The sequence below is a fragment of the Periplaneta americana genome, chromosome 6 (genome assembly GCF_040183065.1).
Source record: "Periplaneta americana isolate PAMFEO1 chromosome 6, P.americana_PAMFEO1_priV1, whole genome shotgun sequence".
Classification (NCBI taxonomy): Eukaryota; Metazoa; Arthropoda; class Insecta; order Blattodea; family Blattidae; genus Periplaneta; species Periplaneta americana.
The window spans coordinates 6,583,419-6,609,176 of NC_091122.1; the positions used below are offsets into that span (position 1 = coordinate 6,583,419).

At 35.6% G+C, this 25,758-nt stretch overlaps 1 protein-coding gene across 1 annotated transcript in view; it reads left to right on the forward strand.

Moving 5' to 3' along the window:
• The first annotated feature begins 523 nt into the window (after positions 1–523).
• Positions 524–25,758, forward strand: part of LOC138702149 (farnesol dehydrogenase-like) — a 31,336-nt gene continuing 6,101 nt past the window's right edge. The window contains exons 1-6 of the mRNA XM_069829756.1: positions 524–618; positions 6,621–6,756; positions 9,976–10,144; positions 14,092–14,221; positions 15,484–15,610; positions 23,704–23,832. Of these exons, the coding sequence (XP_069685857.1) occupies positions 6,625–6,756; positions 9,976–10,144; positions 14,092–14,221; positions 15,484–15,610; positions 23,704–23,832 (687 nt within the window). The 5' untranslated portion in view covers positions 524–618; positions 6,621–6,624. The remainder of the gene's footprint in view (positions 619–6,620; positions 6,757–9,975; positions 10,145–14,091; positions 14,222–15,483; positions 15,611–23,703; positions 23,833–25,758) is intronic.

Consider the following 25,758-nt stretch of genomic DNA (forward strand, 5'->3'; position numbering starts at 1 on the left):
TTTACAAAATGAATGTTAAAATCTGTAAGTGACGGTAAATTCTAATGAATCACCCTGTAGTTCACGATAACAGGGAACACTTTATGACAAAAACTCACTATTCATTAGTTCCTAGGACGTTAATGTCAAATTATCTATGGGTGGTGTGTTTTGTCAGTCTGTCATTCAAACATTGTAGAAACAGTTAAGTAGGTCTACTTATTTTAAAATTAGCTATGTGTAGTATGGGTCGGTTTAAGTTTTCTTTAGCACATGTAGGCCTACTGTTCTTACGTAACTATGAAGTTCGAAGTTTATTTACGGGAAAGTTTCCTGACGTGTATGTTCTAGCTAGTAAATCTATCACTAAATTGAAGACGTACATTTCGATACAATAGTAGTATTACAGTTAAAAATACAGCAAGGAAAAAGCGTTTGGACAGAGGAAATGTTGAATGACAATAGATACGGGTTACGAAATACCCCTGCAAACCATTTAGACGGTTTCAAAACGAACAGGAATCTTCATTCTTTCGCACGCAGAGCTACAAGGTTGGTGAAAGACAAGCGATACAAAATTACTGCATCTCATAAGCGAAAACTTGACAATCCAGGAACAAAGTTGCAGTCTTCTTTTTTGTGAGTACCATGCATTATGTAGAATACAACCACACTCTAGTACAGGGACATAATTTTATTTTTACTAACATTTTTAATATCAACCCAGATAAGACTGAATTATTTTTTGTTAAAAAATACGATTTTTTTTGTATGAATTATTTAATTGTAATTGATATAACATAACAAAGCTGTTTTTAAATTTTTTATATTGATAATATCCGAGATTTTTCATGTCCTATATATAGGACGTCAGTCATATCCCCATGCAAAATCATTATATGACATAAGTCGTTTTAGCATTAATATATATAAATTGTTTACCTTAACAATACATCAAATTAACACAAAATTCTAATATCACTCACACACAATAAGATTATTGTATTTTTCGAGAATTTTTATGGTGTGTGATACGTGATAACACATTTTACATGTACTTCGACATCACACTTCATACATATTATTGTTGTCTTTGTGTGACACTGCCTGCATCGAGTTTGTTTTTCTTGAGATACCACAAAATGATTACTCCCAGCAAACCTTGAATTTTTTTGCTCACTGTCAGTGTTAGATGAGATGGTCTACCGCAGTGGTCGTCAGCATTCGCTGAAATGGGTAAAGGGTAATTGCAGCAGGATTACGTAGACAGCATACTCGCTAGCAGCCACAAATGCACCTGCGGGTAAGAGACGATAGCCCGAGAGTGCAGTGAGTTGACGACCGCTGGTCTACCGCTTGACTGGACATGTCGAACAGTGGATTCGAGAACAGATAAGACAAGACGTTTGCGAAATGCAAGATGATCGAGTTTTTCGTTGGAGTTTATCTTGTATAGCTGCCATGAATTTTGTTCTGCTACGTCAATGCAGACTAAAATACCATTTTTTGCTTCTAATAGATGTTTTGTACAGATTGATGTTTTGGTGCACCCATATTTTTGTTGTACTGATATATGATATTGGGCTATTTCACTGATATTTTCTTCTTCAAATTTCTAGAGTACCGTACCTTGAAACAGTGTGCACGGAAATTGAAAAATACAGTATTTCCCTGCTGTATGTCAACTTCTTCCCAAATGAAATTTATTATCCTTTCTCTTCATCTGTATATCGGTTGCTGAATCACTAGTATTTCTACTGCCATTCTCACCATCGCCTTTACTATGTTCATCATCACCATTATGACTTTCGTCATCATAATCATCCATTCCCTCTCCTTGTGTGTTGAGGGTTACTTCCGTCTCAGCTCGCAACTGACTACCAGGAATATTGTCAATTGTAGGGTTATTTTCAACACCAGAATCCTCATCAGTTACGTTACCACACGCATTTTTGGTGATAAAATGGTGATGGAAATGTTATTGCACTTAGGTATAGCAACTTGGTCGTCCTGAATCATTTTTAAGGCTTCATTTAGTGAATACCCCCTATAATAACATGAGTACCATCAGTCTCACGAAATGTCCCCTCTTATGACTGACGTACTACATGTAGTACGCCTAACTTTACCATGATATAGCATAACACTAAACCAAAAATTGAATCTAATTATGAATTATTATATACGAAGTACATCATACGAGTATGCCCTATCAATATCAAAAGCATTATACCTATAGCATGTGATATGTACCGACTTCGAGAACAACATGTTCTGTACCACAGCCATGACCCGCACAAATATCTTAACTACAATGACTATGACAGACTGAATATAACAAAAAAAATTGGAGGCAATTTATAACATTTAAGGATTATGGTATCATGATTGCCGACTATGAAAATCTTACACAACAATGTTAAAAAAATAAAATATCCGGTGTCCTATATATAGGACGTCAGTCTTATCTGGGTTAACATGTCTATACCTTTAGAGAACCGGAAACACCGCTTGCTCCCCCCTCCAAGACTGGAGTTCGATGATACTGGCGTAAAACACAAATCACTCTACTAGGTATAGGAAGGAAGAAAAGTAGTTCATCCATTTACGTAAACTAGGAAATATCGCGATTTTGAGTTTGATAATTTTCATTGGGTTTTTCTTTAATGAAAGTACAGTACTGTATTAAGAATAAGTGTTTTTACTCACGAAGTGAGTTATCCATGCGAACGTATTCATTATGCAGTGTATATTATACTGTCTACAGCACATTAGCGTACAATATAGAGAAAGAAGTTAAATTGAAAAATAATCATAATATGAATATTTAAACACAATTTTGAAAATGGTGGCCGTTCATTTCGATACAGGCTTCAGTTCTTTTGTGCATATTATCGCACTATAGACTATTGCATCTAATTCCAATTGCCAGTTTCGTCCTTCGTACTAGTAACTCATGTTGAAATAATTCTGTACCTACTGTACGTACTGTAAATTCAATCTTCACATCTGCCCGACCCGAAAATATAAAATTACTCAGACATGCTATCTACTGTCCGTCCAAGTGGTTATGCCGCAGGATTGTAGAAAGGGAGGAAATCATGTGACAGTTAATTACTTAACGAGGCCCTTTTATTTAAGTTAAATTAAACAGCTGTATAATATTACGTAAACGTCCAATTCCTAAGAGAAATTAATGTTTTCAGAAAAGAGCTAAGACAGCCCAGCTATTACAGAGGGGCGAGCAGAAGCAGGTGGGGGAAATCGGGATGCGACGTAGGCAAACGGACAGTACCTGTGCGAAAATATGATTCAATATTGAAAGCTCTTTCGTCACTGGAAAACGCGAAAATATTTCTGGAACGTACTATACTCAGTAACTCAGTACTGCTTACTATCTGCGGTCTTGGTTCTGTGTGGAGTTGGAACTTCCTTAGTAGAAGGGGTGGGAGTGAAGTACATTCAAAAACTCGGGTACAATAAAAATTGAAGTAAAAATAAAATGATGTCCCTGTATATACAGTCACGAAGCTCAATACTTAATAAATATGCATCCATTGATAGTTGCTAACCACCAGGATTGCTACTATCGCCTCATCACAGACCCTTTCCCTAGCAGACGACAAAATGTATTGTACTTTCGATATCGATCCACTATTGAAATATGAAATAGCTAAATAAGGTTTATATATTATTTTCATAAAGCACACATCTTCCTAAATCTTTCGGAAGAAGGATAACTCTGATCTCTTACAATTTATAGTTCTACAAACGTCTCCTTGTCCCATATTATTATTCAAATTATTGTATTTTAGTCAATTACAGTAAATTACAACCGATAACGAACATTTCACGGTATACACAACTTTTCACAACTAAGCGAAATACGGCACAGTCAAACGGGTGTCTAGAGTCTGGAAATTTGTATGAATGTGAGTGTGATTGTGAGTGTGCCGGGTTAATATTAATTAACCAATCATCACAAATATAAAAATACATCAGGACTGTCGCTGGGCAGTAACCTGAACACACGTTTCAGCGTCACATTGTTGACAAGTAACTCCATCTGTTAACACAACCATAAAGCATCTAATAGATGCTATAGAGTTACCAACAACGAAAAAAAAAAAAAAAACGGCACAGTCAATGCCTTTTCGATCTAGACCAGGCCGTAATATATGTTCGGGTTTTCTATTTCAGTGTATGCCGCTCAATGAAACACTGGGTATTCATTTCAAAGTGTGTCATGACGTCACTGTTGTTGGGTCACCGATTTGAAGCGAGTTTCAGCTTATATGTTAGAGAAGTTGCCTACTATTTAAGGCGTTCTTCAATCTGAACTTGAGAACGTGTACGGTATAACTTGAACGTCGTAGCAACAGATGGCGGTCTGTACGGTCTGTGTGCTATCATAACCTCTTTCGAACTGTGTTTTGCGCCGGCAAGTCGTACGCAGGGTATTTGTTATCATCGGTTGCGTACGGTAACATTCCACAACACAAATCAAATGCTCCGTGTCCATGTTGACCGTCGAAGTTAATGTCAACAAATACGTAAGTAATCGTCTTAACCCTTTCCCCATATCCAGACAGTACGTATTTCCAAACAGTTCACATTCCTGCCACTACCGGCGTTACCGTACGTATCGGTACGTACTCTTCAGAATGAACGCCGAACTTGCTAGGCAACTTCTCTACCTCATAGGTTATACATCTCTGCGGAAGTGTAGGAAGATTGAATTCTCTAGGCTCATCGGCTAGCCACATGACGGCATACAGCGAGCCATGACACACTTTGAATTGAACACCCAGTATTATATTATAACATTATTGGGTATCATTGCTAAGTTTTATTTAGTGTAATGTGTCCATAAGTTCCGTTTACTTCTTGTTGCATAATATGTTGCAGAAATAATTACAAAACTGTGTTATTTTAATGTGAAGAGAATTTTACATGTTAACATAATCTGTACGCATCAACATTTTAAGTTTAGAATGGAAGCTAATTTGAGGTTCTATAAAAACGAATTTATATCGTGATTTTAATTTAGCACATCTAGCCTAACTTCCTTAATTGTAGACAGAAAATTTACCATAACACTCCTATGAAATTAGTGTACGTACGATTGTGTTACTTCGTCTCTTAGGTAGTAGATAAATACAGTAATTCAGTACTTAATTATATGATAGACTACAGCATTTGAACTCACCTCAATTTCTTATAGTGACGAAGCACGGCTCCAACTCTGTAGTTAAAAGTAAAGTTTACGCGGATAATCCGCATACACTCAACAAACTATCCGGCACAAAATACGAGCCATTTCTGAGAACGAATAGAGACGAGTTGCTGGAAATGTCTTTAGGAAATGTGCAGCCTGCCAGATATATATTCGCTGTACACAAACAGAAAAGCACTAAAATTATATTTCATGTACATCATTCCCTGATAAATTGACTCGTAGATACTGAATATGAACAAAATCCGTCCAGTAGTTTAGTAGATATCGCTGTACACAGACAGACTAGTACTAAAATTATTATATTTCATGTACATCATTCCCTGATAAATTGACTCGTAGATACTGAATATGAACAAAATCCGTCCAATAGTTTACTAGAAATCGCTGTACACAGACAGACTAGTACTAAAATTATTATATTTCATGTACATCATTCCCTGATAAATTGACTCGTAGATACTGAATATGAACAAAATCCGTCCAATAGTTTAGTAGAAATCGCTGTACACAGACAGAATAGTACTAAAATTATTATATTTCATGTACATCATTCCCTGATAAATTGACTCGTAGATACTGAATATGAACAAAATCCGTCCAATAGTTTAGTAGAAATCGCTGTACACAGACAGACTAGTACTAAAATTATTATATTTCATGTACATCATTCCCTGATAAATTGTCTCGTAGATACTGAATATGAACAAAATCCGTCCAATAGTTTAGTAGAAATCGCTGTACATAGACAGACTAGTACTAAAATTATTATATTTGATGTACATCATTCCCTGATAAATTTTAAGTGACTCTTAGATACTGAATATTAACAAAATCTTCCAAGGTTATACAAAGTATGTAGGGGTTATGAATTTTTTAGAAGAACAATAATTGTATGCTCTTTGGTAGATGGCAAGAAAAAGACGAAAATCTGATAGAGTTAGAAAATGCCACTTCCGATACAAAGTTAACGAATGCACATTTCATAATGTATTGTTGCAAGAATAAATTAAGAGACATACTGTAGATGAAATCCTAAAATTTTGGGCTGTCATTTTAAGGGGAAAATAAGGAAATGGAAACCTGTAAAATAATTGACTGGCCGAATTCATATTTTGTTGTTTCTGATTTACACATGGTATTAACCCCTCCATAAGGCCACCATATTCTTTCTAATACGTAACGGTTCATTTTTAACTTTCAGCTTTCGTATATCCAAAGTCTGATTGACACAATGGATTTGACATAAGCATTCCATTGTTGCAACATACATCCATAATTCTGTAACAATTAATCTGGAAGTCCCATCTGCAATTGTACTCTACTACAACGTTGCCAGTTCTCTGTATAAACATTCAATGAACTATGTCCGCCGTCACAAGCCATGTCGTCATTTGTTTCACAGAACAATGGAACGCTGGACAAGACGTGTTGCCGTGGTAACAGGAGCGAGCGTTGGTATTGGAGCGTGCATAGCAGCTGATCTAGTGAAGAAAGGAATGAAGGTGGCAGGCCTGGCACGAAGATCAGAAAAAGTTGAGGTAGGAATGGCGAATGACCCAAGGTGATCGTCATGGTTGAATACAGTTGTCATTACGAAACAAAAATTTATAACGAGGTTCTGAAAGTTTTATTTTCTATTCTATTGACTTGTATACAAACAATTTGGTACGTTTGTTATTTTATATACAGGGTGTTTAGGCTAGATAAATTTGCATCTTTGATTAGTCAAGTGGTTTTGCTAATAAGTATAGCAGGGATGAGACGATATTAGCTCCCAATCATGGTAGAAGAGCTCGACCTTGATCACGAGCGCATAGCGCATCCACTGTAACGTAGACAACAGGGATGTACATGCACACGCAGCGAATAAAGGCAGCAATTATTGCAATAACTTGCGTTACTAAATTTCTGGCTATGTAATAGGGCTAATTACTAAGTTATTTAATATACATGTACATATATAAACAAATCGCAAAGGGAAGGGTTTTTAGGAACAAAAAGAGAAATAGGAAAAGTTAATTGTGTGTAAACCATTTTATTGTTAAAAGCAATTATTTATTATGTAAATACTTCACTTCATTGGTTAGGAGAAACTAATAGGGTCTACCTGCTCGACGTGTGTGATCTCCAAGTACTTTTGAGTATTTGTTGAAAAAGTAATAATGACAATATTGATTGAAATAGAGTATATTGATTGTGTGATTGTGAAAATGTAGTCCTTACTCGCCAGTCGTGATTATGTAATGAGTTTTCTTGGAGTGATTTGTGAGATGCACGTAACAAGAAAAAAAAAACAAATTGATTAAATTAAGATATTGAGAGCCATCGTAATTCTGGGGTCAATCATTTAAGGGGATATGTATGACTTTTAAAAATTCCACAATTTCGGCCAAAATTTGTGAAATTTAAACTATATAAACGGATCTATGTATAATAATATCATCTGTACAAAATTTGGTGCTATCCATGCGGACGTATTCATTATGCACGTTGAAATAATAATTATGTACCTACTCTACAAAAAAGTACCTTACGTACTGTCCTTCACTTCACTTCTGTCCTATCCGAAAAGATAAAATTACTCAGACATACTATCTACTGTCCGTCCAAGTGGTTTTGTCGTAGGGTCGTAGAAAGGGAGGAAATAACGTGACAGTTAATTACTTAACGACGCCCTTTTATTAAAGTTATTCTAAACAGTTGCATAATATTACGCAGACGTCAAATTCCTAACAGAAATTAGTGTTCTCAGAAAAGAGCTAAGACAACCCAGCCACTAGCTGGCGAATAAAAGCTGGTGGGGGACACCGGGATACGACGCAGACAAATGGACGACAGTACCTGTGCGAAAAAGATTCAATTTTGAAATCTCTTTCGTCACTGGAAAACGCGAACATATTTTTGGAACTTCTGTTTACTATGAATTGCGATAGAAAATCTGAAAAAGTACAAGTCTCCAGGTATCGATCAAATTCCAGCAGAATTAATACAAGAGGGTGGAAGTGCATTATATAACGAAATTTATAAACTTGTAGTTGCTATTTGGGAAAAGGAAATTGTACTAGAACAATGGAAGGAGTCCATAATTGTACCTGTTTTTAAGAAGGGGGACAAAACCAACTGTAGTAACTTTCGAGGAATATCACTTTTGTTGACGTCGTACAAAATGTTGTCCAATATTCTTTTGAGAAGATTAGTTCTGTTACGTAGATGAAATTATTGGGGATCATCAGTGCGGTTTTAGGCGTAATAGATCGACTATTGATCAGATTTTTTGTATTCGACAGATAATGGAGAAAAAATGGGAGTATAAGGGTACAGTGCATCAGTTATTCATAGATTTCAAAAAGGCATATGACTTAGTTAAGAGGGCAGTATTATATGATATTCTTATTGAATTTGGTATTCCCAAGAAACTAGTTCGATTAATTAAAATGTGTCTCAGTGAAACATACAGCAGAGTCCGTATAGGTCAGTTTCTGATGCTTTCCCAATTCACTGCGGGCTAAAGCAGGAAGATGCACTATCACCTTTACTTTTTAACTTCGCTTTAGAATATGCCATTAGGAAAGTTCAGGATAAGAGGCAGGGTTTGGAACTGAACGCGTTACATCAGCTTCTTGTCTATGCGGATGACGTGAATATGTTAGGAGAAAAAAACCACAAACGATTAGGGAAAATACGGAAATTTTACTTGAAGCAAGTAAAGCGATCGGTTTGGAAGTAAATGCCGAAAAGACAAAGTATCTGATTATGTCTCGTGACCAGAATATTGTACGAAATGGAAATATAAAAATTGGAAACTTAACCTTCGAAGAGGTGGAAAAATTTAAATATCTTGGAGCAACTGTAACAAATATAAATGACACTCGGGAGGAAAATAAACACAGAATAAATATGGGAAATGCCTGTTATTATTCGGTTGAGAAGCTTTTGTCATCTAGTCTGCTGTCAAAAAATCTGAAAGTTAGAATTTATAAAACAGTTATAATACCGGTAGTTCTGTATGGTTGTGAAACTTGGACTCTCACTCTGAGAGAGGAACATAGGTTAAAGGTGTTTGAGAATAAGGTGCTTAGGAAAATATTTGGGGCTAAGAGGGATGAAGTTACAGGAGAATGGAGAAAGTTACACAACACAGAACTGCACGCATTGTATTCTTCACCTGACATAATTAGGAACAGTAAATCCAGACGTTTGAGATGGGCAGGGCATATAGCACGTATGGGCGAATCAAGAAATGCATATAGAGTGTTAGTTGGGAGACCGGAGGAAAAGACCTTTGGGGAGGCCGAGACGTAGATGGGAGGATAATATTAAAATGGATTTGAGGAAGGTGGGATATGATGATAGAGACTGGATTAATCTTGCACAGGATAGGGACCGCTGGCGGGCTTATGTGAGGGCGGCAATGAACCTTCGGGTTCCTTAAAAGCCATTTGTAAGTAAGTAACTGTTTACTATGAGCTTAAGGCTACTATGACTGTATATGCGGTCTTGGATCTGTGTGGAGGACGGTTGAACTTCTTTAATAGAAGGGGTGGGAGTGAAGTACATTAAAAAACTCAGGTACAATAAAAATTGAAGTAAAAATAAAATGATGTCTCGGTACATGATTCGAACCCAAAGCTATAGGGCTAGGTTCTGAGATTGATCTCAGAATAGAACTACCGAAAGAAACCTGACAACTCATCTCCTATCACTTTCCACCAATAATGTTTCATTACAAATATTTCTGATCCCATATCTGTTTCCAGGAACTTTCAAAGTCTTTGGCATCTGCGAAAGGTAAATTGTACGCTGTGAAATGTGACGTCACAAAGGAGTCTGAAGTGAAGGAGGCGTTCAAATGGGTGAAGTCCAACCTCGGAGTTGTCGACGTCCTCATCAACAATGCTGGCGTGTTAATATTAGGAAATATAAAGGGTAAGTTGCAGAATTCGGTCAGTGAAAGGGTTTGGCTAGATTAACACAGAGTTAGCGAAGAAAAGAGTGGTATCCAACTCTGGATTCAAAACCCCCTAAAGACCATGTTGTTCAGAACTGAGTTACGCCCACATACTGCTTGCTAAGAATAAATTCTAATGATTTATACAGGGTGATTCACGAGAATTTACCTTCACTTACAGAGCTTATTTCCGAAGACATCCTGAGCAAGAAATGTCATAGAAACATTTGTTAATAATAATAATAATAATAATAATAATAATAATAATAATAATAATAATAATAATAATAATTATTGTTATTATTATTATTTATTTATTTATTTACTTATATTTAATGTGCTGTACAACAGCCAGAGGCCAATTACAGTTCAGCACAATAATAATAATAATAATAATAATAATAATAATAATAATAATAATAAACTTCCCCCCATTGAGGGTAGCTCTTACGGACTCAGTATATCCTAAAAAAAAATATTATACACATGTAAACATACATATTAAATTTTAAAGAAGAGAAACAAAGAAAAGGGCGTGAAAAATTACAATTGCTATTAATGTGGCACCATGTGATTAATTAGGATTTATTATTTTCAAATTTACACTAATTTGAATTTGTTTGTAAAATACCTTTTTTTCTTTAATTTTAAGGGTAAAAAATAATATTTTATCATCCAGTCTGCTGTCAAAAAATCTGAAAGAATTTATAAAACAGTTATATTACCGGTTGTTCTTTATGGTTGTGAAACTTGGACTTTCACTTTGATTTTTTTTATTATATTGGGTTATTTTACGACGCTTTTTCAACATCTAGGTTATTTAGCGTCTGAATGTAATGAAGGTGTTAATGCCGGTGAAATGAGTCCGGGGTCCAGCATCGAAAGTTACCCAGCATTTGCTCGTATTGGGTTGAGGGAAAAACCCCGGAAAAAAACCTCAACCAGGTAACTTGCCCCGACCGGGAATCGAACCCGAGCCACCTGGTCTCACTTTGAGAGAGGAACATAGGTTAAGCGTGTTTGAGAACAAGGTGCTTAGGAAAATATTTGGGGCTAAGAGAGATGAAGTTACAGGAGAATGGAGAAAGTTACACAACACAGAACTGCACGCATTGTATTCTTCACCTGACATAGCGTAATCCAGTCTCTATCATCATACCCCACCTCCCTCAAATCAATTTTAATATTATCCTCCCACCTACGTCTTGGCCTCCCTAAAGTAATGAAGTAAAATAATTAATCCGATAAATTTTCGGAGCTCCTCTAATACGATCTCTGTAATCAATATACACACAGTCATATAGCCTCATTTTGAAGTTGAAAGAGATTTCTTGTTTTTGTTTTAATGGCAAGCTTGACGAAAAATTTATTTTGTATAAATACGTCACTAACCGTCATTTATTTGACAATATATTTTGAACAAAAAATGTCATAAGCACGTATCCTATTTTCAATATTTCAGGGTTACACTAATTTGAAATTGTTAGTAAAATACCTTTTTTGTATTAGTTTTTAGAGTTAAGGAATATTAAAAACAGAGAATGAATTATTCAGAAGTATCGTTTCTTTAATTGACTAGTATTCTGAAGATAAAAAAAATGTATTGTGAACTCCGAAATTGCTTCGTACAGTTTCTTTTTCTTTTTTTTTTTCTTTTTTTTTTCAGATTTTAAAGGCAATATTACATTATTATGCACTTATCACAACCATTGTTACAAATCATACCACTTCTAGCGACTTGATTCTTTACAGTTCAATTTTGCATCCTAAAGTGTACAGTCTTAAAAAGTTTACAAGAGTGATTCAGATTTCAAACCGATCAAAAAAAAATTTTGATTCTCATTTCAAACCTTGCTTCAGCTCTACTCAAAAGTTGCAAATTTATGATTTATAACCTTAACTGCACACCATAGAATTGTCTTTCAGATATTCCCGTTACTGTGGTAACAACTGAAGTTGGTTTCGTTCTATATAAAAAAAAAACTTCTGCCAGATCTGTTTATACATGTGTAACCTACTGTTTAAAATATGGACGTTGCAGACGTGCATATGGAATATGAAGCAGATTACGCCATTGCTAATGGTGCCTGTAAATGTAAACCGGTTTATTTTTTTCAAGATTCGTCGAAATCCTTATTTATTACACATCTTTACATATAGATACGGAAGCATATCCGAATACAAACTAAGAAAATATATTTCATTATATTCCCTTTATCATATCTGAAAATTAGCAATATTTTTATTTCTAAACACCCTGTGTAATATTCGCTGGAGATCTATGTCGTAGACGTGCGCTCCTAGTGGCGGAGAGTTGCAACACTTGGGGATATATTTTCGGAATATGTATGGCAAGACTTTCCTGTGTTAAATTTCAACGTACCTCGTTTACATATTTCGACCTATTTATGGGTCATCTTCAGAACTGGTCATTGTTGGTCTTGGCGCCACATGTTCTGTTTCCTGTGAGGGTGTGTTCCTGTGGTATAGTGTAGAGTCAAACACATAGCACAAGAAAACGGATACAACCCTAACATAATATATATTATTTTGATGTACCGAAGTACATATGATATTTCCATGCAGATATTCTGCGTCATCATACGATGAAAGAGTAATGGAACGGAGAAAAATTATCTCCGGCGCCGGGATTTGAACCCGGGTTTTCAGCTCTACGTGCTGATGCTTTATCCACTAAGCCACACCGGATACAACTCCGACGCCGATTAGAATCGTCTCATATGTACTTCGGTACATCAAAATAATATATATGATATGCGTAAATCACTCCGTGATTTAAGACGGCGCTTATTCCGTCGGATCCCGGCCAACTAGTCACTCATATCGAGTGCACCTCAGCACATGTGTGGACTTCGGTCCTGCGTTCATAGATATCTATGACGCAGTGCAGAGGGCGGCCACTAGAGGGAACCCAAGAGTTGGAGCTCAATCTGAGACGATTCTAATCGGCGTCGGAGTTGTATCCGGTGTAGCTTAGTGGATAAAGCATCAGCACGTAGAGCTGAAAACCCGGGTTCAAATCCCGGCGCCGGAGAGAATTTTTCTCCGTTCCATTACTCTTTCATCCTAACATAATAGACAACATAATACATAAGACAAAACATAATCACAAAGAACATAAGAATACAACACAAACACAAGGACACAAAAATACATCACACTAACATACGAAAACAAAAACACACATAAAATTGCAACCTCATTCAAGAAATTAAACCACAACATCGCATACAGAACAAATAACACTCTACAAAAACATCTCAACACACAAACAACACAAACAAACAAATACAACCACACAGGCGTATACAAACTCAAATGTAACACCTGCAATAACTTCTACATAGGACAGACAGGCAGATCGTTTCAAACACGTTACAAAGAACACATCACAGCCATAACAAAATCACAAAACACCTCCACATATGCAGAACACATCACAAATGCTAACCACATCTACAGAGACATCAACACAGACATGGAAATACTGCACATCCAACCAAAAAGCCAGAAACTCAACACACTAGAACAATATGAAATATACAGACACACGAAAACACACCCCACACACAACTCAATTTCAGAACACACACACTCTTTCACTCTACACTATATACCACAGGAACACACCCGCCAAGGCCAACAACGACCAGTTCTGAAGATGACCCATAAATAAATAAACATGTAAACCTGGTACGTTGAAATTTAACACAGGAAAGTCTTACCATACATATTCCGAAGTGATACAGTGTTAAAAGTTGTGTAATCAAGATGTGTATATTTTCATATTCCCCAACTCTTGCAAGATTGTTTCTGTTTCTATTCTAAACTAGACAGTTCTCTCTGTTTCTGTTACCAGTAGCTAGCCTGCTCCTTTCCATCACAAAATGTTTCATTTTTCCAGAGAGCTCACCAGATGACTGGAGAAAGGTATTTGACCTAAACGTCCTGGGTTTGAGTATGTGCACCAAAGAGGCCCTGCAGCTGATGAAGGAGAAAGGAGTGGATGACGGACATATTGTTCACATCAATAGGTGAGAATTTCTTCTTTCGTCAGCTGCAAATACTAACTACCAACACGTCTTGTACAGAGACATCATTTTATTTTTACTAACATTTCTAATATTAACCAGGCTATACCTTTGGATCAACGATCAAGAACCGGAAACACCGTGTGCTACCCCCTTCCACGACTGGATTTCGAAGACACTGGCGTAATATACAAACAAATCACTCTACTAGGTATAGGAGGGAAGAAAAGTAGTTCATCCATTTACGTAAACTAGGAAATATCGCGATTTTGAGTTCGATAATTTTCATCAGGTTTTTGTTTAATCAAAATACAGTACAGTATTAACAATAAGTGTTTTTACTCACGAACTGAGCTGTCCATGTGGACGTATTCATTATGCAGTGTATATTATACTCTCTACAGCACATTAGCGTACAATATAAAGAATGAAATTAAATTGAAAAATAATCACAATATGGATATTTAAACACATTTTTGAAAATGGTGGCCGTTCATTTCGATACAGGCTTCAGTTCTAATGTGCATATTATCGCACTATAGACTATTGTACCTAATTCCAATTACCAGGTTCGTACTTCGTATCAGTAACTCATGTTGAAATAATTCTGTACCTACTCTATAAAAGAGTACCTTACGTACTGTAAATTTAATCTTCACTTCTGCCCGATCCGAAAAGATAAAATTACTCAGACATGCTATCTAGTGTCCGTCGAAGTGGTTACGTCGCAGGGTCGTAGAAAGGGAGGAAATCACGTGACAGTTAATTACTTAATAAGGCCCTTATATTTAAATTATTTTAAATAATTGTATGGGTATAATATTACGTAGACGTCCAATTCCTAACAGAAATTAATGTTCTCAGAAAAGAGTTAAGGCCTCTAGCATTTACACAGAGGCGAATAGAAGCTGGTGGGGGAAACTGGGATGCGACGTAAGCAAATGGAAAATGATGCAAAATTGAAAGCTCTTCCGTCACTTGAAAACGCGAACATATTTTTGGAACGTACTGTTTACTATGACCGTATATGCGGTCTTGGTTCTGTGTGGAGACGGTTGAACTTCATTAGTAGAAGGGGTGGGGGTGAAGAACATTCAAAAACTCAGGTACAATAAAAATTGATGCAAAAATAAAATTATGTCCCTGTACAAAAATGGAGGTATCATTTACAACACAATAAAAGAATCGAGATGTTTCGGAACGAGGGAAATATTTAATGATGAAGTATTGTTTTCTTGTGATGCCGATTTTTCTCTATTTTATAGTATTTGCGGCCACACCCCTCCCTCGCCAACTTCTGTCATGTACTATGCGTCAAAGCACGCCGTCACAGCATTGACGGAAGGGCTGAGACGAGAACTGGTCAACCAGAAGTCAAAGATAAGAGTCACGGTAAGTACGAAACAGTTGTTTTTTTATGGTCCATTTGTTTGCGTTTCATCGAAAGTTCTTGGTTTCAAATCCAACAGAATATAAATTTTTAAAGGTTATAAACATACCCATTATTGAAAAAACATTCATTCCGGGACCGGGAATCGAAGCCAGAACATCTCAGTTTTGCGCGCTGAGCGCTCTTTCCATCTGAGCTATACCGGGATCCGATTCACGGCGCCGGCTGAATTCTACTCCTTTGTATCAATGACCTACTATCTGCATTTAAGACATATAAGCTATGTACGCAGGAGCGCATATTTAAATGACTTTGTGCGAGATCGTGCGTATTTGCTTGGTTTCCGCACAAAACCAATCCGCGGAAAGCCTAAAATTCCACATTCAGTAGGCTATTCCCAACCTAACACACATAATTTCCCTCTTCTTACCGCTTAAGTGACATATTGATTTTACTGCTTTAGGCTTTTAACACATTATTTTTAGAGACGTTCAATATAGTAATAATTATAAATTGGAAACTTACCACTGCAATTTCACCTAAATTGCACTGTTAATTATTGTTTTTAAATATTTGCAAAAATTAAGCAAACTCTACAACTCCACAAAAGTCACTGCATTCTTGATGCAAGTAACATTAAGGAAGCCGTGAAAAAATCAACAAGATTCCTGACTCATCGTAGACTGGGGGGGGGGGGAAGACAAATGTATATCACGGCCTGCTGGAATATAGTAAACACAGAAAACATTTTCAAGCAACAATGTTGGAGATAGATATTTTTGTTTTGCAAATTTGCCGTCATTGAACAGAAACCAAGATGGAGATTTCATTGCAACTAATTAGAAATTCCTCTTTCAGAGGTATACAATAAACGATCTTCGCACAAAATAATGTACGATACACAAGCGGTATGTTTGTTTTCATGCTCTCGGAAATTAAAAAAGCTCAACTGCGTTTCGCTTTTTCAATCTTTTCCTCGAACATGAAAACGTCAACATACCGCTCTTGTAACGCATATTACTATTGTGGCTATTTTCGACAACAGTTTATGAGTTAATGTTAACATTGATATATACTTATACTAGTGGTTTGTGCAGCAAATGCTGCAAACTAAGTTCATTAGACGTTCAAATAAACATTTTTCAGATTTATTTTCAATGAAGAATACCAGACATTTTGAAAGTTAATTGCTTCCATAATAATGAAACATACTTCCTCCGAATGGTATTTTTTATACGAAATACTTTTTCTTGAACCTATCCATCTTCAGTTTTCTAGTTTCAACACCAGGACGATCAGTGGGTTTTTCATGTGGGAGTAAAATAGTAGCTATTTCAGGTCATTGTGGATTATAGGTGAAAGTAAAGAAAATGTCAGGTTTGCTATGCTTTGGAACAATAGACACAGCATCTTGGTATAGCTGCTGCATGTTTCGTGAAGTACCTTGAAATGTATAGAGTAAAATCATTTTATCCTGCTAAGAGATCTTGCTGAAATGATTGGGAGACTACAAAATCTTGTATGCCTCTTATTTTTACAAAATCTTGTAGGCCTCTTATTTTATCAGTAAGTAATACCTTTTGGTCTTTCCTTAGGACCTGTAATTTTTGCTCTCTTTCCAGATAATACTAAAGAGAATCATGCATATAAATATCTATACCACACCGCCATTAAATATATGAAAAAGACCCAACCCCACTTGATTAATAACTATAAAAATATTTGATATTTAATAACAATATTATCATCTTACGTACGTTTTGTAGTTTTCAGTAACATATTATATAGTATATAGCCGCCACTCAGTAAGTTATATAAATCAAGATCTAATTTAAGATATTCTCTACATCTGGCGTACAATTCGAAAACGTTTCACTTTCATATCATCAATATGCCATTAATATGTAAAATTAATTAAACACAGTCCCATCATTGCATTAACTATAGGCCTAATATTTCATTTCTAATGGTAATTTGAACAAACCATTTCAAGTTTTGTAGTTTTTATTATCCAATACACAGCTGTACTCAGAAAATTACACACCACAGAATAAGATCTGTAAATTATTTTTAGTAAGTCTTGAAGTTTTTAATAACCAATTGAATTTGAACTCTAAATATGTCAGCAATCCTGCAGGTCATGGCCTTCGTGTAATAGCCTATTGTTTATTGTAGTGTGTGTTTTTTGTTTTCTTTTGAAAAGCCATTATTTCTCAAAACTGACGACAGATAGATTTTGGAAAATAGGACAATGATGTAGGAAAATTTACATTTCACTGAAAACTACTATTATTCTGAAAAATTTTGGGTTCCAAGCTTCAAAATGAGGGGTCATTTATTAAAATCCGTTCAGCCGTTTTCCCATAATTTCCATTACCATTTCAAATTTTATATATATATATATATATATATATATATATATATATTCTTATATGAGATCTCGCCTTCCTCATTGAATAATCAATGACTATAAATAGTCATACTGTAGATACCTATTATTGGAGAAAAATTTGTTCCGGCCATAAATATGCTACGCAAGCTTTTTTTTTTAATTAGAAGTAAAGCCAGAATTCCCGCATATTCTATTCACAGCATAATTCCATAAAGGAATCAAGGCTTTGATTGAGAATTCTTAAAAAAATTACCGTCCTCATCAATTAATTATTAGAGAGTTTTGCACCTTCGACGTCCGCTATACGGTTAATGCTATGTTGAAGTCAGTAGTGACGTATTCGGTGACGTATATTCATATTCGTAAAACTTCCGAAAGAATGGAAAGTGATCGGTGAACGTATTCCTTTAACGTACAGCTATAATATACTATGTTGTCGACCTGGTTGGCGAGTTGGTATAGCGCTGGCCTTTTATGCCCAAGGTTGCGGGTTCGATCCCGGGCCAGGCCGATGGCATTTAAGTGTGCTTAAATGCGACAGGCTCATGTCAGTAGATTTACTGGCATGTAAAAGAACTCCTGCGGGACAAAATTCCGGCACATCCGGCGACGCTGATATAACCTCTGCAGTTGCGAGCGTCGTTAAATAAAACATAACATTTCTAACAAATACGATGTTTCCCGCTTCGTAAAACATTTTTATCATGTCGTAGCTCAGATGATAATCAATCAATCGCGCTGTAATTTTTTTACTATAGTCCTTTCGCTCTAATTTCCGGCAGCCAATCACGTTGCAGATCGGCTACATTTAAACGTGTGCGTCTTGTAATTCGCTGATGAAGACGTCATGCATTTCCTAAGGCTCGATAAATACTTAATATAATCGCCCGCCATTTTGGCTTTTTCGTTGGCGTTCGGAGAAAGCACACGAGGACGTTATTTGCCACTCAATTATTTACTGAATTACAGTTCGTTTGATTTATTATCATAGGAGCTACGACATGATAATGTTTAACGGTATGGCAAATAGATCCCTCGTCTGGTAGCTCGGCAACGAAAGAATAAAAATGGCGAACGATACTACCTAGACTTTATAGAGCCTTCACTTCCTAAGACGTAAGGAGTCACGCCGGGCATAAGAGCGTCGCGAGTCTAATAGCTCAATACCTAAGGAAAGCATAGACAAAATCGAAATGAAAATATTTTTTCAAAAGTGGAAAGAAAAAAAAAATACTAACTTCTATGTGATCAGTTCAGAATAGACATTTACATCTTCAAAAGTTCGTAAGCTGCAAACTTTTTTACTTTTCACTTTAGATGGGGGGTTAAAGCGAGAGAATAACTAGTAAAATTATGAAAATTAATTTAATATAAGCTTACTAGAACTATGTTACACGGAGAGAAAAAAAAAATATATATATATATATAAATATAAAATATATTTCTATAATGAGAATATTAATGTAATTGCCAGTAGAGGTTCTGTAAATCTATTTAGAGAAATTAATGATAATAATAAGAATGGGCAGATGTTAGTTTCATTATTGGCCAGTTTTTCCAAGTAATGTTTAATTTGGCTTAACAAATGTTAAATTAACAGCTGGTTTATTTTTAACGTTTTGTTAAGATGTTTTCCATTTTTCCAACATAATTTTGTTTAAAATAACCAACACTTAACTTTAACTGTCGTTAATACTATTCTAACTATTCAACAGCAGTTGGTAATGATTTTGCATATATAAGACAACTTCTTATTGGCTGATAGTATTATTTAAATTCTGTACTGTAGAGTAAGTCATGAAACATGTCTAAAATCGTAACCTGTTACAGTAGCCATGATTCATACAGTCTAGAGAGTTGATAAATGAAAGTTGCATTGACTACTATTGAATAATGATAATTATGATAAGTATGGTTACATACAACTGAGTTTTATTTTAAGACATGAAAGTGATTATTATAACTACATACCGGTACCTAAGAAATATTAGTAAATTAATACATAATGTGCATTCAAACATAACAAAACTTAATTGGTATATTAACTTTCATTTATTAGAATTATATTATAGCTAGCGATAAGATATGTTTGCACTGGCTTTAAAACAGAAGCGAAAGAGCTGGATTCTTGTAATTTATAATCGTTTTCTTTCCGATGGAAATTTAATTTTCCAACAGGATAATCACCCCGCGCACACCGCCATAAACGTTCAAAGAGGTTCACGGAAAAGCATGAAAAAGAGGAGGATTGACAAATATCGAGACATCTCACCTCAAAATCCAGATCAGTTCTGGGATCAAGTTCTGGCTACCTGGAAAGATTTCGCTAAGGACCAGAACTATTTCCGCGATCTGGTGGACTCAATGCCCCGAAAATGCCAGGCAGTGATAGACGCCGGTGGCATGTGGATTAAGTATTAGATCTACATGTGTATTTATTTTAATTTTCCTTTAATTTGTTTGTTTATCTTAGTTTTATTTCGGGAAGAAAATTGATCTCCCAAGAGTTTTTTAAATTCTCCTAGTGGAGCCAGAGTTGCGAAATAATAAGTTCCACTACACAAAATTAAAAAAAAAAATGAAGAAAGGTAACATGTATAAAAATTAGTTACGTTAATAAAAAAAAATGGCATTGCCGAGAATCGAACACGGGCCCCTCGGATGGTAAACCAACTCGCTACTGACTGCTCCATCGGAGAGTCATGACATGACCAGCACGACGAGGCTTATATACCTTCTCGGCTTGAAGTCTACGGAGACAGCGCTCATATAAACGTACTCGTGTAAATATTTTAATGTTCAGCACTAGTTAATGTTTCATTTGGACTGATTTACTGAAGCTTGGTGAAACCGGCCCTTACTCTAAACGTTCCTCAAAGAGAAACATTACATGTTATTTTCACAACTTTTGTCTGAACAGCTGTGGTGTTATCCGCCATGTTTAACTGCTTGTTAAATGAGTTAACAAATGAGTCACTGTTTGAGTCGCTTGAGAAACTTCTTGCCCCAGCAACTAAAACTTACCCTAGTACAAACCCTAGTAATGCTGCACTTCGATTATTGTGACGTTTTGTTAAGTGACCTAAGTTCTGAACTGTCAGTCAAGATACAGCGAGCTCAGAATATGTGCGTCAGATACGTGTGCAACATCCGATGATATGATCACATATCACCGTCCTTCGCAAGTCTCTCGTGGCTCCGACTTAAAGAACGTAGAACTTTACACACTTTGTCTTTACTCTTTCGAATTCTGCACACTTCAACACCAAATTACCTTTCTTCTCGTTTCTCTTATCTATACTCTAACCACGACGTAAATACCAGATCACTTATCTGTGGCACGCTAAGTATACCTCTTCATAGAACATCTTGTTATTCATCATCTTTTACAATATCCACCTCGCGTCAATGGAACTCCTTGTCACAAAGTATTAGGGGCTGCAAGACAACAAACACCTTTAAGAACAGCTTAAAAGATAACCTTATTAGCATTTCACTCCAATCATACTGATTTAAAATATCACTGACTATATTGTTACTTTTTTCTTTAGACATCATCCTGATTGTGCTGTATTTTAATTGTCTCATAATAATCTCTTTCTATTATCTAATATTATTTGAAATATATTAACATCCTATGTATTTTAGTTTAATTCTGCTACACAGTTTATTTCAGTGTTTAATTAATAGTTCATAGTATTTTGTTGTTTAATTTGTAAATAACTCTTGTATACATGTAACTCTCATCTAAATCAAATTGTTGAATTCTTTGTAAGTTCATGCATATGTATATACACTTTTTGCTGGTTGAGTGGAAGAGAAGGCCTTACGGCCTTAACTCTGCCAGCTAAAATAAATCATTATTATTATTATTATTATTATTAATAACGGCCTGAAATCCTACATTTAAAGTTAACAAACGGTTAAGAATCTGTTAAGCCAAACTGGTATTGAACAAATGGAAAAACTGTATTTAACTGTTGAAGATTTAACAGTCGTTAAGTGTTCTAACAATACTTGGACAAACCGGTCATATGTGTAATAAATATTAATCAGTAGTTAATTTGTTAAGTAAGAATTTATATAATTTTAACCTAAATGAAGTTATTGTCCAACAACCCCTTACATCACTCGGTAATGGCTTATGAGCGAACATGTCAAAGGACCAGTTATTACTACTGGTTCAAGAAATGAATTGTTCATGCTCTCTTTTCTTTGAACGAGATGACAGTACGGAAATTTCGCAAAATCTTGCTAGCGTAGCACAGACAACAACTTGTACAGCCGCCATGACAGCCATCGAACCTTCCAGTTTGTTCCTATTTCGCTGCAGCGTGACGTCATTGTTGTCGACCGGTCCGGTGAGATTCGGAATACGCTGTCTGATTGGCTCTTTCATCAATGACGTGAACATAGTGTTAACCAGAGTGCTGCATTGGAGTTAAATCGCTCGCTTGAACTCGGTCGAGTGTCGCACGCTCGAGCGAGATAAGATCGGTCGTGATACGCTCGTAATAAATAGAAGCACAGTACAAGGTCATCTCACCGACATGTATTATCTTGTATGGAAGGCGACAGATAAGATACACATATGTTTTGCTCACACTGTAAAAATAAGGCTTTATTTTCTGCGTTTATGACAAACGTTTAATGGAACAGTCAATGGAACGTACCAAAACAGGAACATGAAGTTATAAATAAAATAGTATGAAAAACTTGGCTATACAGTTATTATTGGTAATTAAAAATTATTCAATATTTGATTTACCACATATATAATATGATAGGTCCATACATAGTGTTCCGCCTATATACTGCGAGAATGTACAAACGTTTTACAAAATATTTATATATAGCAGTAGATTAATAACAATATTAGTACAGAGATAACGTCACAGAAAATATAATAAAACGAATAATCATGCTGCACAACTGTTACAGACGCAAAGATTGATACACTAATTATTAGAGATTATTATTATTATTATTATTATTATTATTATTATTATTATTATTATTATTATTATTACTATAAACTTGATACAGTTTTTGCATTATCGTGATTGTGTTCTCCGTTTAAAATAATTACATTTACATCCAATAACATCTATCAGATATGGCAAAAACAAAATCACTCCTGTGTGGGGGGGGGGGGAAACATTTACCTACAACATTTATATTACATTTTAAAGCAAGTTTTGTAGTTGTACTATGGAGAGGTTAGTTAAACACTACAAAGTTTTGAAATGATAAACATCTATGATGTTACTACACAGTTCATCACTGTAACAAGAACGAATGTCTAACGCTCGGCTTATACCGTTCGAGGATTTATCGCTCGAGACAATTTTACCCATCATGCATGTGCGCTACGTATCGGATTTTGCTATGAACTACTTAGCGCTCGAGCGAAAACGTCCGATGCAGACCTCTGGTGTTAACCGTTTGGCGTACCCGTTGGATGCGAAAACTCCCTATTATCGTGCTTTGAAGACAGAGGTTAACATTTTAATTCAGAGAGCAGATATTTCTGCAGGATATCTCATGGGATCGTGGTGGTCTAGAAGACATGAGAGCTAGCCTGTACGGTGGAAAAGATGCAGTTAGGAGAAGTTTAATAACGAGGGAATCCTTGAAATACAAAATACAGAAATTCAATGTTTCCGATTAGCTTACTATAACCGTTATTTTGTGTTATTTCAGAGTGTCAGCCCCGGCCTGGTGAAGACGGACATGCCCCCTAAACAGTGCTTTGAAACCTTGCCTTTTCTGAACCCAGAGGATGTCTCTAATAGCGTGCTGTATGTCTTGGGGGCACCACCCCACGTTCAGGTATGTTTTAACATTCAAATTCTTCACTTACTATTGCTGCCGGAACGAGTTGATTATTTGAACATCATTATCAAAACGAGATTCAGTGTTTGTCGTCGTTGTTGGTATGGGAAGGGGTGGAAAACAGAAAATGAAATATAAAAATGAGGAGCATACATGGAAAACGGTATAAGTGCCTCCGAGGTAAAATTTTGTTTTTGTCAAGGAATGTGATATATGTAGCAGCGCCAATGTCATAGTAATAGTCAAACGAGTGCATTCTAGATGGCACTCGATATAAGTCCCGTAGTATAGTCCTGATGAACGATATAAGTGGGTCATTTGCAAAAATTGTAAACAAAGTATATTCTATTATCCATGTGCTAAAAAGGATAAATGTTCATCTCCCCTCTTGCTTAAAAAAGTCCCTTGTGCAGACACTTGCATTTCCCTATTTTGACTATGCGGACATTTTACTGACTGACCTCTCCAGCGACAACAAAATGAAACTTCAACGTGCTCATAATTTGTGTGTACGTTTTGTAAGCAATGTTCGTAAATATGATCATATTACCCCATCCCTGGAAGCAATAGGTTGGCTTAAACTAGATAAGAAAAGAAATTTACATTCACTTCTCTTTCTCTTCGAAATCTTGAACTCTTCTATTCCTTCGTACCTGTCGTCTCGCTTCACTTACCTTTCTTCCCACCATAATCTGAACACACGCTCTCGTCATGAAACAATACTAACAATACCATCCCATCGCACCTCCTCATACTCATCTTCTTTCACAATAGCCCTGCCAAGACTCTGGAATTCGCTACCTGCTAGCATCAGGGACTGTCGAAATAAAATTGAATTCAAACGAAAACTTACTAGGCTCTTGGTCAGTAATTGATTACTTGTAAATAGTTTCTTTAATCTATCACAAAATATTTCAATATTCAGTAATTTCATCACTATACAATTTTGTTATTCTAGATTTAATTTGTAATTCAGTAAATATAAAATATTCTTTGTTTCTCTATGATAAATTATCTAGCTTTAATTATTCAGGTAATCTTTTCGTACTTTGATTTTATTGTAATTGTAAATTTAATACTAATTGTAATATTATTTGAAATTGTAATTTAAATTTAATACTAACTTAATTGTAATTTTATTGTTGATATTGTAGTTGGAATCTCCTGGTAGAGGGGCAGAGAAGGCCTGACGGCCTTATCTCTACCAGGTTAAATAAATAAATACTAAAAAAAATACTACTAAAATACAATTGGACGATTGAGAACGTCAACATTAAAGTACTATTTAGTGCATATTCTGCATGTATTAATGTAGTGCAGGGACCGTCAAGTGACTACACTCTCGGGCGTACGTACAAACCCTCAAGCCCTGACGTACGGCTGCGGGCAAGGGTAGCTGCTTCCACAGTGGCGGAGCTAAGAACTTGTATGTGAACCAAATTTGTGATAAGAATGTAAATTAATTTCAGCTTTTAATTGAAGCACGCTTTCACTGTTAATTGCACTATACTGAAAAACAGTACTCTATACAATTTTGTACAATTAACTATATACGAAACAAATTTTTGCATATTTGCACAATAATGAAACAAAACAAAATATACACTTTTATACAGATTAATATACTGTTTGTCTTCTTCTCATTCCTATACAATTCAATTAACAAAATAAAACAACAGTACAAACGTTGTCATTCAAATACAATTCTCTAATAATAGTACTTTTTCTTAAACATCAGAGATCCGCTGCGATTTTTGCAGTTTTCTGTTAGTAAGCAGCTATTTAATTCTCGGAGCTATTGTTTTAGTACCAGCCAATCGCAAACATGCTTTCAATTGTTCATCACTTAGTTGTTTCTGTGACGTGACTTTGTAAACTTCATTAAACAAAACAGTGTTTCGCATACGTAGGTTGTCCCGAACA